The sequence below is a fragment of the Rhodnius prolixus genome, unplaced genomic scaffold, assembly GCF_049639745.1.
Source record: "Rhodnius prolixus isolate KJV_2025 unplaced genomic scaffold, Rpr scaffold_6, whole genome shotgun sequence".
NCBI classification, from domain to species: Eukaryota; Metazoa; Arthropoda; class Insecta; order Hemiptera; family Reduviidae; genus Rhodnius; species Rhodnius prolixus.
The window spans coordinates 43,624,357-43,637,486 of NW_027411634.1; the positions used below are offsets into that span (position 1 = coordinate 43,624,357).

Here is a 13,130-nt window from a genome sequence, read left to right on the forward strand (position 1 = left end):
ATTATTAAATAAATAAAAGTATTCTCATATGTATTCGCCTTAATTCAACCAAAAAATCATAAGTAGAAATTTTATGTTCTTTGCGCACCACAATAAGATTTTCATAAATTTTAAAAAAAATTGTTTACTCAAGTTTTGTTTATAGTAATTTCTTTTTTATTTTTTCCCAACCTTTCGCTCTGTCGGAAAAGAAATTCTAAATTGCAACAAAAAAATCAAATTCTTAATTTCTAAATTAAAAATCCTAATTCTTTGTTTACTCTCAAAATCATTATAAGTAAAAAATTATTTAGTTTGAACTATAATTTAGCTGTGAATAAAGGAGAAGAGCAACTCTATCTTCTCTAACCTTCCACTTGAAACTCACTTACATAAATATGTTTTCCCAGGCCACAACTACATATTTGAATAACCTATTATGGGGGGGGGTCACTATATGGACTCAATGGTGCTACCTTGAAGCTCTCAGTTGTTCCTCGACTGTCCTATAGGAGTCTGGTCGCAAGTAAGTATGCTTAATTGTCCTGATGATAGATATGTCACTTATTAGTGACCATTACCGACTGCGTGCGGGCTAACGCTAGTGATGTTTCATAAATGGCTATTAATTGCTTCCAGAACTTCTGATAATATCTCAGAATTTAAAGAAATTTACCCACAATTTAAGAAATTTCTTATTAAATGCGATTATGCATTTCGAAATTATGGAACACGGGTAGTAAGCAGATTCGGAAGGTTTTCTTGCAAAGCTAAAATTGTTATTTTGGTCAGTTTTTTCGGATGGACTGAATAAAATTTCCTTTTATGTTTTTATAATACACAAGAAACATACTTCAAAAAAAGATCTTTCAAATGGATCCTATAGTAGTTAGTTTATAGAATTAATTTCCTAACAAACAAATGCAGCTTACTTAGAATTGAAAAAATATGTTGGTCCGCAATTTCCGCAGCAAGTAACTGAAAGAACTTCCTCTCATCAGTTAGTAAAACTTCATAGTTGAAGAGATGAGCCATGAAGTAGGGGATTAGATTGTATTAAAGGGGGATCCCACCAAAAAGGGGAAGAAACGCAGGAAATCCAAAATGCTCATTGTTAACCGGCTAAAAATTGCCGGATAGCAGAATAATAAACTAATAAAGTAGTGACAGTACAATGGCGACTCAATCGCCAAGTGTACTGAATAAACCTAGAAAGTTCTTAAAGATTTCCAGGTGCCACAATCTCCGGTCGGGAAACATTTAACATGCCAAAGGCGAGGAATTTAGTTTTATTGTAGAATAAACGGGATACACCCCTACATCCAGCTGGGGTGAGGTGACTGGGTAAGGTCGCATTTGAGAAGATGGTCTGCTAAATTCGCATGCCCATATAAATAAAGGTGAGTCTTTCGAAACACTGTTTATAATGAAGAATGAAAATTTTGTTTAGCTTCCTGCTTTCAAAGAGTACTATTTTGGTGAATAAGTGCAAATGCAGTTTATTTTTTAATAAACTTTAAACTTTGATTTTTGAATAAAAGGAGGAAACTGCTAGACCGATTCAGGCCACCACTCACATCTACTGCTTACGGGGAACTTAAGATTTATAAGGTGTACCAGTTGGAATTTTGTACGTTAGGCATCTCGGGTAAAGGCGTTGAGAGTGTAGATGTGTAACTTTTTGTCAAACAGAACTCTCTAGAGTCCCGAGCAAACAGTTTGACTGGCAACTTAACTGTATTTTATTGAAAGTGCTTCAAGTACGAAGGTAGATTTAAAAGTAATGAGTGATGCAAACGCATTTAGATAACGAGCTGCTATCTGCACTAGCCATTATCTACGAATGACCAGCCCCCCCCCCACCCGCCACGCCTCACATTATCTAAAGCTAAAACATTTCTTTTACTCCATTATCACGCAAGAACAGTTTGTTTGCAAGTGACTATATGATGCCACTTACTGAACCCAACTAGAATTTGTCCAATATTTTCTTGCCTTAAACATCATTAAGGAATGATGTGCATTAAAGTTCTCAGCTCTCCAGTCAAAGTTTAATAAAAGTGATTGGTATTATTTTGTGATTGGTTAGTTTAAATATTCCAAATCAACAACTCATTTACGGAAAGACGCCTCAGCTTAAACCATAAAATCTCACACTAATTTCTTTTAAGATCAAGTTTTTTAAAATTTAGATTTTTGCACAAAAAAAAGGTGTTGAATCCAAAGTTATGTTAAACAATAAATGAGTAAAATAGAAATATTAAACATTCCAAGTACGTACAATATAATAAAACTTGGAGAAGAGTTTAACTCGACACCATATTAAAGTGCTGACTACGTAAATTGCTGTTCTTGCGACTAGATCTTTCTCTTTAGTGCGAAGTTCTGTCAACGCGATTTTTGTTCTCCTTGGATTATTCATGCCTTTATCCAAGTTTCGTCCAAAGAATAGTCCTTAGTGGTCGCCCCTCCCTACAATTCTGATGGAGCTCTGAAGTAGTGGTCAGAGTGTCCTATACAGGGCTGCATTGTTTTATAAATTGGTATTTGCGGATGTTGCCTAAAAGCTTAATATATGATTGCATCTTTACCCCATAAAAAATTACTTTGTTCAACGATTTTACATATTTGAGTGGTGATGAATGTATACTTCTAAACAGATAAGCAAACAAATTTCTAATAACCACTTTTTCCTACTTGAAGGAATTTTTCCAGTAAAAATTTTTCTACTAAAAACCAAAAATCAAAAGATTGCAATAATTTCAAAAATCTAGTGGGAAAAACTCTCACTACTTCCTTATAATCATTACTTCACTTCAATGAAAGTTAAGAACTTAGGAATTTCTGGAGAAAATGATTTACGGCTTGTTTTACTGACGTAGAAGATGTTTAATAGGGAGGAGAAGGCATGGAAGAGGAGAGCATGCTACCTCTCAGATGTATCGACCCTATCTAAATCTTGGCCTCTTATTTCCTAACACCCCACACCACCTATTGTGCATTTGTGGACTTTGTAAGCTCAGAATATTGAGAGGTGAGTGTAAAAGAAAGGAGAGAGCGAACACTAACATCTCTCTTTCGAGAGATCATTCTCAATGCAGCAAGCAATCTTCTAGTAGCAGTGAGCATGTCTCCTAGAATTTGGTTGGTTATTGAAGGTAAGGGCAATTATATTTTCGGGGACATGACTAAACTCAATAACAACTTTGCTCCCAGTATTTTCAAAGTTCAATTAGTTGGGAAAGAGACACGCTTCATTAAACAGTCTCTACAATAATCATAATTTTCCACAACAATCGCCTAATGATGTAATTATTTAGAATTGAAAGCAACCAAACAAAAAAATTAGCTTATCATGTTCCCAACCACGTCACACTAGCAACAAACCAGCGCCCACGTCCTCCTAAACTCTTAATTTTTTTTTTTTTTTTTTTTTTATTAATTTTTGTCAATCTTTAATTTCCCAACAAATATTATATTCTACCTAAATAGACTAATAAATTAATAAATTTTAAAAATATATTCTATTAATTATAAGACAAAATATTTATTTTAAATTAAAGTTTTAAAAAAGGAAATTATTCTATATACTATATATACCAATAATTGTTTCCCATGGCTCAGACTTCAATTCGTTCAAACCCCTCCGTATCATGTATCTTTGACAGATCTTAATCTTCTCACAAATAAGAAATCTGATTTGCTGATTTTCTAGGATCCAGAATATATGTTTGTGTGCATACTATGGGAAACAAAACAAGAAAAAACAGATTTTAAAGCAGATCCATTGCTCAATCAGGGTATCTCCTTGCAAGCAGTTATAACAATTTATCTCCAAAATTACAATTTCATTGCTGCATCAGGTGCCTCCTTCCAAAGTAACTATAACTAACTTTTTAAAGCACTGCATTTTTTCTTTTAATTGATATCACGTTTAAGGAAGATTTTTCCAAATTTCCAGTATCTATAGTAATTTAATTTTCAGTTAAAGATAACCAGTTCTACCTACATATAAAACTTCCTATAAATGTTTTAAGAAGATACATTTTCCCAAAGAAAGCCAAACGAAACGAGTCCAGCAAACACCTCTGGTTGGTTCAGCAGGTTTTTAATTCAAAAAGAGCGAAGCGATCATTGGTGGTGAAGCTGATGGACCTAACTCCTTAAATTCCGGCTAGTTTCTCCAGATATTGATTTCAATTCTGTTTAGTAATAATGAAGAACCAAAACACTCTTACTACGCTCTCGATTTCCTCCGATTCACACACGGATACACCCTAACAAAGAATGTGTGCTAATGACCTTAGCCTCGATAAGCCAAAAACAAAAATAATCAAAATAAATAATCTAATTATATGTAAAACAAATACTACAACATAAAGATGCATAATTATCACAGGATTGTTCCTCACTATATTCAGTGCGTGTTTAGAAAAACGCACTTTTAAAAATGATGATATAATGGTATCTGAGGAGATAATCTCAACTACATCTTTACACCTCCCAGGATCGGTAAAACCATCTTTTATTTGACTCAGGCGGCTGGCATTTCGGAAAATTATGTATTTGGATGTTTCCTCTATATTAATTAGTTTTGATGGAAACTTCTAAATCGTATTAATGTAACAAAATAACATAGGATTCCAAGACATTAATTGGCTTTGAACTTCTTATTTTGTCTGCGCACAAAGCCAGATTGATGTGTAAGTCACGCACTGTTCGCTAAAAACCTTTGTTTTTGAAATTGAATTGTTACATTGAGGGGAGATAAAAGGGAGTTGTGACTGTTACAGGTGTGATGCAATATGTCTCTAGAGCGATTGAGTGAAGGGCTAGAGGAAGCTGTATTGGCTAGCGTGGGCTATAACCGCAACCAACTGCACTCTGACCTGCAGCACCTCAAGCAATGGCTACAGCACCAACATCATCTCCCGCCATCCAAAATAAAAGGTACCTATTTATTTTTTTTAAGAAGAAAGCATGAAGCAATCAATGCTTGCGGCATTGGTATGGCTGCGGACGCAAATTAATTTAAATTTTTACTCTTGAGTAATGAAACAAAATTCCCTAATAATGCAACCGAAAATTATTCTGCAATAATCAAGAATAGAAAAAGTTTTGATGCCCATTCGGGAATCTACGTAACTAAAACAATATTGCCTTCTAAAAATTAAATATCATTTTCGTATTTAGGTAGAATGAGCAGCCTACTGCTAGTGACTAGTGACTCCCCGATTGTTGTGTGGTAAAATTTCTAAAAGTCAAAACAGCAGTCATACCAAAATTTGATTCAAATTTCAAAACAAAAAAAGTTGTCAAACATGGGCAAAACTGCTTATTCATAATTTTTTTTTTTTTTTTTAACAATGTAACACCAGAACCTTGAACCGATTTTTATGAATGACACGTCAGTGATTCGAAATTTTATTTACATAGAAAAATGGGAGTCTCGATGCTGTTTGAGAGAGGAGATATATGAGGCCCCTTTAAAGTTATTAATAAACTCCTTAACAAAAACTTACAGTTTAAAATGTTAAGTATAAGGGTTGATTAAACGCCAAAAGGTACACAAATCAGCAAGTACCCAACATTTCATTAATATTTAAGTAATTCTACTGCATTAATTTTCATTAATAAGTTATTTTTTAGAATTTATTAGATGTCACAGACCCTTATGCTGGCCATTTTCGTCTACAAAATATATGTTCAAGTAGCACTGTAGATTGACTGTAATATCTAGTTATTTATAATAATCAAACTGTTAATTACTGGTTAAAAAGAAAAACGTTATAAAAAATTAAAAATAACTGTATGTTATTTGTGCTCACGAATATTTCGGTAAGACGAATTCAAGACAGTAGCCGACTCTAACTTTGTATTTTTCTACTTTAACATGCATGTACGTATATATGATTTATCATAATTATAAGAAAAAAATATTATAAATGATTAATAAATAACTGTTATCTTGGATGTTTTCGATGAAAGCTGTACCCTTATCCCCCTATTTCCGTTTTATTTTCATTTTTTTCTTTGTTTTCTAAATGAGTAGATCAACCTTTGCCCTTTTTATTTCAGTGGTAACTTGACTTTACTGTCCGCTTATATTCTATGTACTATAAGGTAATATCCGTTTTGCTATTCGGGTCTGATCCAAATTCTTTCGTAAACTTGTGATTAGTTAACTTTAGACTTACAAAGGACCGGTTTGTATGCTCTAGCCCAGAGGACGACAACCTATGACCTGCGGGTCACCTAGTGAACCACTGGGAAATTTTAGTGGCTCAGTTAACAAATCTTAATTAAGATGATCGGTAGGTATTTTTGCCAACGAAATAAAGTGTGCTTGTATGAAGATTTGTTGCAAAATGATGGAATACATGTTTCACCATGTACTTTTCTGCTAACATTTTATGATTTCTTTTAAAGTATAATTAAGGATTTGATGATAATAAATTTATAGTTGTTTGTCTTGTATATTGGATTATCCCATCTGATTTTTTTTTTTATTTTCTGTACTCTGAGATGACATGCAATATATTATAAAATAGAAGTGATTGACCCACCAGCAAAACGTTTTGTGAAAAAAATTTAAAAATGACTCACTTGTAAGAAATGTTGCCGACCATTGCGTCTAGTCTACTGCAATCGCAGAAAAGTTGGGATACTTCCCTAAGGCTTCTGTCTTAAGGATGATTAAACTCATGATTATCTCCTTTTATTACCCTAAAAGCTGCGAGAGGCATTAAAGAATCTGTAAATCCATGTATGTACTGAAAGTTGCCAACATCTGTGTTATATAGGTGGAGGTGTAAATTTTGTGTAGTTTTTTCTAGATTGTTACAAAAAAGAAAAGAAAAGCGTGCTTTATTACACGCGACTCAATTTGCGCTTGAGCTGAGGATACTAAAATTAAATTCTAATATTCAATTAATAAATGTATTATACAATTACAGAGATTAACTCATAACTCATGCTGGTCTTTCAAAATTTATAAAACTGGTAGACAGTAAGAGCATGTGTTTATATCAAAATTTTAATATTATGTTTTATTATTTTGGTCTTTTTCGGTTATAGAAAAAGATTGCTTTCTGGAGATGTTTCTGGTCGGATGTAAAGGAAGCCTGGAATGTGCCAAAAGGAAGCTAGATGCTTACTATAGGAACAGGAGTGAATCTAACCATCTCTATGGCAACAGAGATCCTCTAGCATCTGTTTACCACCAAGCCAAACATTCTTGGTAAAAAAGTTTCAGCTCATTCTCAATTTTGCATTTACCTCAACTAATCATCTAAGCTGGGCACTGTTAGCCCTAACTAGAGTTGATTTCTTCATTTAAAAATCAAACCTACTCCAAATCCTTCTATTTTGTGATCCCGATTTGAGAGGACCGCTCTATTACAGTCTCAATTGAAGAGTGGGAAGGCCGAGCACAGGCTGAACGACCGCGCTCAACCTAACATTTTACTATTTACTGTAAAACTAAGCCCGGAACACTAAAATTAATTAAGCAATCAGTCTTTAAAAAAATTATTTTCTTTATTTAATAGCTACATGGCTATCCTACCAAAACCTACAAAGGAAGGAATTCGGATAACACTATCTGCACTTGCCAATCAAGACCCTGAAAGATTTGATTATGCCAACTGTACAAAGAGAGTAGTCAACTTGTTGGAAATGAGAATGAGGATGGAGGGGATCTACGGGGGTGATTACATCATCTGGGATGCCAACAATTTCTCGGCTGGTCATGTTTTAAAAATAGTACCGTCTGTTGTTAGCGATATAATCCACTTGGCGCAGGTAATAATCTCTAAAATGTCGGTAAATTAATTAATACGAATTGAGCTTTAAGTAGACTAGACTTGTTAAGTTTATTGCTTAAAAAAGCCATGATGTTCTTCTTTTCTATCTACTTTGGGATGACTTCGGCTAGACTTGTTTGCCCCTAACTTGTTTAAGCCGGTTTTGTTTTTTATATATTAAGGCTTTAACCCAGAATTAGCCAACAGGAATGGTTCCTTCGCTTATTGCTAATTCCCAGTTTTTCTCGAAACTCTAACGATTTTCTTTTCGCCTGGTCTGCTGTTGCTTATATGAAGTTCCCTAACTTTTATTTTTAGCGCTATCCCATAAAAATTAATGAAAGGGCACTTCTTTGGGGCTGGAACTGCCATATCAGTGTCATGTCGACTGATCTTGATAATATTATGTATGTAAGTGAAATTACAAATAATCTGAGGATTGAAATTGCCACTTTTCTGAATGGCTGTTGTAGCTTTAGACATAAAATTCTCTAAAACCGTTCTTAGCGAGCAACCGTGTTTTAGGGACACGATGAGTGAAATTTAAATTGTCGAACTTGTAGTTTTGGACAGTTTGTGTTTGATACAAATATCATTTGAGTTTTATATGTATAGATTAAATTATTTATTAATTAGATAAATTACTTAATTTTTTTTATGTACGCGAACTATATAGTTTTTTGTTTTATTCTCTCTCTGTCACTCTATTTCTACTTCAGGAATTAACTGTTTTCTGATATAAAATTTGATCAGTCAATCAAGAGCATAATTTCTAACATAAAAATTGATTTGTAGGTGTTAATATTGTTATTAAAGCATGCCATGCATTTTCATTACTTTTTTTTTTATCTTCATTGCCAAAGTAGTATCTAGTGCAATTAGACACATAAGAAATTAATTTTTTTTTTTTTTTTTTCTTACAGGAGATTGCCCCGTTGCGGATAAGAAAGATTTTTTTCATAAATACTGCACCATTTCTGGATGTAGCCATCAACAATTTGGCCAAACCATTCATGACTAAAAAAATTAAAGAAAGGGTAAATTTAAAGAAAAGAAATTTAAAGCTGGGAGACTTTAACGAATAAGAACATTGTGTGTGTGTGTGTGTGTGTGTGTGTGTGTGTGTGTGAGGATAGTGATTTTACTTGGCTAATATGCATGTGTATTGCCCAGGTGATTGTGACTTCTGCTGGACATGAAGAATTACTGAAGTACCTAGACAAGAACATACTGCCCAGAGATTACGGGGGCGAGGAGCCCTACACACTCCAACAGCTCAGTGGTAACGTTTATTTTCTTCAAATATTTGTCGCAGTACCGATATTCGTTTGGAGCATTCACTTATTTTCACTTCGAATGTTCTGAAAGTTAAATTCCTCTTGGATACGAAAGATCCTGCTTTGTGGATTTTTAAAAGCCTTATTTCTACCTTACAATATATTTATAATAATGTCCATTTTAATTATAAATATAAAAAAAAAAAAACATTGAAATTATAATTCACATTGACTTAAAGTTTGAGGAAGCCCTAAACATTATTTGTGCGAGTTTATTACTCTTGAAACAGCCTCTGTAACTTTATTGCCAATTTCAGTGCTACTTTTTAATTTGAGGTGCGTAGGCATTTATATAGATTATATTAATTTAAAATTAGGGCTGGATTTTTATTTTACTCTTTTATGAAGATAAAAGTATTAGGTGATATTTGACTAGTCAATGAATACGCTTTAGAAATAATGTTTAGATAATAGGTATTCATTGTTATACTTTTACTAAAATCATTTAAGATTTGATGTTGTATAATGTTGTTGCGCAGATCGTTGGCTGCAGAAGGAAAGCGCGTTGCAAAAGTGGTTCTCTAGCGAACTGTCAGAATACACGGACGAGTCTAAAAGATTAAAAACAGACAACGAATTCTCTAATAATTCATACTTTGGTTTACAAGGTTCCTTAAAGAAATTAATTATTGACTGACAAAGACAACTGTTTTTTGCTAAAACTGTATTATTATGCATAACATTGCAGCTATCTAATGCATATATATATTGCACCTAGTTTTATAAGCATGGTGTGTGTAAAATAACCATATGTGTTTGGTTTGTTTAGTGTTAATCTATTTCGAAAAATGGTTGTATCTGTAGTGCTAAATACAATGATATAGCTGATTTTATTTATCACGCATGCTTTAAAATCAGACATAAATTTATTTTTGTATAGTTAGTGTAAACTGTAAAGCAACCAAAATGTACTCTCTTTGGTAAGTGTAAATTAATTTTATGCGCATTGTATTTAAAGTAACAGCTGGTTAGCTGAACTAGTGATTGTAACTTCTTTATAGAAATATAATTTTTGTTTTACAAAGACATTAGTTTCGAATTTCACACTCTTTGGATTTTGAAAACTACTTTTTAAACCAAGTTTTCAAATGAGGTTACACCATTAATTTATTTCTTATGCCTTCATATTTATATGGTCACAACTCTGTTTAAATACGCATTATATTTTCATTAATATTTTTTAGAATTTATCACCGACCTCTATGCAGGCCATTTTTATATTTAAACTATCTGTGTTCAGTGACGAATAACACTTGCATTTACTTACAATACATCAGTAGGATGTATCCAACTAAAAATGCGTTTTTAATGAAACGCACTTAAAACTAAAAAAATATGAAGTGAATAATTCAAAACACAGTTTTAAAAAATTCTTTAAATGATAATACAATTTTCTTAACAAAGAAAGTTTAACAAGTTAGGTACATATGTATAAGAGTTGATTTAAAGAAAAAAGGTACAAAAATCAGCAAGTACAGTTCATGCATACTTCATCAATATCGTTTAAGTAATTATACTCAGTAACTTTTCATTATTTTTAATCATTAGAGGTTACAGACCCTTATACTGGCCAAATTCATTCACAACGATCCATCGAGTAGTTTAGGAGATATTTGAAGTTAAAGTTTTCACTTTATATAACGGAAACAAACTTCAACATTAAAAATCTCGTTTTCTCCTCGATAGATTTTTACAAAATTTTACACGATTATAGAGAATAGTAGTCGCCATATACAAGTAAAATATAAACAAAATCTATCGAGAAGTTTCCAAGATATTTGAAGTTAAAATTATCAATTTATAGAACGGAAACCAAATTAAACACTAAATATCTCGTTTTCTGCTCGATAGATTATTACTAAAATATAAACGATTATAGACAATAGAAGTCTCCATATACAAGTAAAATATAAAACAAATCTATCGAGTAGTTTAGGAGATATTTGATGTTAAAGTTGTCACTTTATAGAACGGAAACAATCTTTAACACTAAATATCTCGTTTTCTACTCGATAGATTTATACTACAATTTTAACGATTATAGACAATAGTGGTCTCCATATACAAGTAAAATATAAAACAAATCTATCGAGTAGTTTAGGAGATATTTGATGTTAAAGTTTTCACTTTATAGAACGGAAACAATCTTTAACACTAAATATCTCGTTTTCTGCTTGATGGATTTTTACTAAAATTTACACGATTATAGACAATAGTGGTCTCCATATACAAGTAAAACATAAACAAAATCTATCGAGTAGTTTAGGAGATATTTGAAGTTAAAGATTTCACTTTATAGAACGGAAACAAATTTCAACCCTAAATATCTCGTTTTCTCCTCGATAGATTTTTACTAAATTTTACACGATTATAGACAATAGTGGTCTCCATATACAAGTAAAATAAAAACAAATCTATCGAGTAATTTGGGAGATATTTGAAGTTAAAGTTTTCACTTTATATAACAGAAACAATTTTTAACACTAAATATCTCGTTTTTTGCTCGATGGATTTTTACTAAAATTTGCACGATTATAGACAATATTGGTCTCCATATACAAGTAAAATATAAACAAAATCTATCGAGTAGTTTAGGAGATATTTGAAGATAAAGTTTTCACTTTATAGAACGGAAACAATATTTATCTCTAAATATCTCGTTGTCTCCTCGATAGATTTTTACTAAATTTTACACGATTATAGACAATAGTAGTCTCCATATACAAGTAAAATATAAAACAAATTTATCGTGTAGTTTAGGAGATATTTGAAGTTAAAGTTTTCACTTTATATAACGGAAACAAATTTCAACTCTAAATATCTCGTTTTCTCCTCGATAGATTTTTACTAACTTTTACACGATTATAGACAATAGTAGTCTCCATATACAAGTAAAATAAAAACAAATCTATCAAGTAATTTAGGAGATATTTGAAGTTAAAGTTTTCACTTTATATAACAAAAACAATATTTAACACTAAATATCTCGTTTTCTGCTTGATGGATTTTTACTAAAATTTACACGATTATAGACTATAGCGGTCTCCATATACAAGTAAAATATAAACAAAATCAATCCAGTAGTTTAGGAGATATTTGAAGTTAAAATTTTCACTTTATAAAATGGAAACAAACTTCAACACTAAATAACTCGTTTTCTCCTCGATAGATTTTTACTAAATTTTACACGATTATAGAGAATAGTGGTCTCCATATACAAGTAAAATATAAACAAAATCTATCGAGTAGTTTAGGAGATATTTGATAATAAAGTTTTCACTTTATATAACGGAAACAAATTTCAACTCTAAATATCTCGTTTTCTCCTTAATAGATTTTTACTAAATTTCACACGATTATAAACAATGGTAGTCTCCATATACAAGTAAAATATAAAACAAATCTATCGAGTAGTTTAGGAGATATTTGATGTTAAAGTTTTCACTTTATATAACGGAAACAAATTTCAAATCTAAATATCTTGTGTTCTCCTTGATAGATTTTTACTAAATTTTACACGATTATAGACAATAGTAGTCTCTATATACAAGTAAAATATAAAACAAATTTATCGAGTAGTTTAGGAGATATTTGAAGTTAAATTTTTCACTTTATAGAACGGAAACCAAATTAAACACTAAATTTCTCGTTTTCTGCTCGATGGATTTTTACTAAACTTTACACGATTATAGAGAATAGTGGTCTCCATATACAAGTAAAATAAAAACAAATCTATCGAGTAATTTGGGAGATATTTGAAGTTAAAGTTTTCACTTTATATAACAGAAACAATTTTTAACACTAAATATCTCGTTTTTTGCTCGATGGATTTTTACTAAAATTTGCACGATTATAGACAATATTGGTCTCCATATACAAGTAAAATATAAACAAAATCTATCGAGTAGTTTAGGAGATATTTGAAGATAAAGTTTTCACTTTATAGAACGGAAACAATATTTATCTCTAAATATCTCGTTGTCTCCTCGATAGATTTTTACTAAATTTT

At 31.6% G+C, this 13,130-nt stretch overlaps 1 protein-coding gene across 2 annotated transcripts; it reads left to right on the forward strand.

The window, feature by feature from the left end:
* The first annotated feature begins 391 nt into the window (after nt 1-391).
* LOC141460187 (alpha-tocopherol transfer protein-like) lies at nt 392-9,896 on the forward strand. Of its 2 annotated transcripts, XM_074139944.1 has the most exons (8): nt 397-505; nt 3,695-3,857; nt 4,773-4,929; nt 7,057-7,219; nt 7,530-7,782; nt 8,708-8,821; nt 8,958-9,066; nt 9,601-9,896. In XM_074139944.1, the coding sequence occupies exons 3-8, from the start codon at nt 4,785-4,787 to the stop codon at nt 9,756-9,758; spliced, it is 942 nt and encodes a 313-aa protein (XP_073996045.1). In that variant the 5' UTR covers nt 397-505; nt 3,695-3,857; nt 4,773-4,784; the 3' UTR covers nt 9,759-9,896. The 2 variants fall into 2 exon arrangements, with proteins under 2 accessions (XP_073996046.1, XP_073996045.1); XM_074139945.1 differs by lacking the exon at nt 3,695-3,857 and having other exon boundaries at nt 392-505.
* Nucleotides 9,897-13,130: the final 3,234 nt, after the last annotated feature.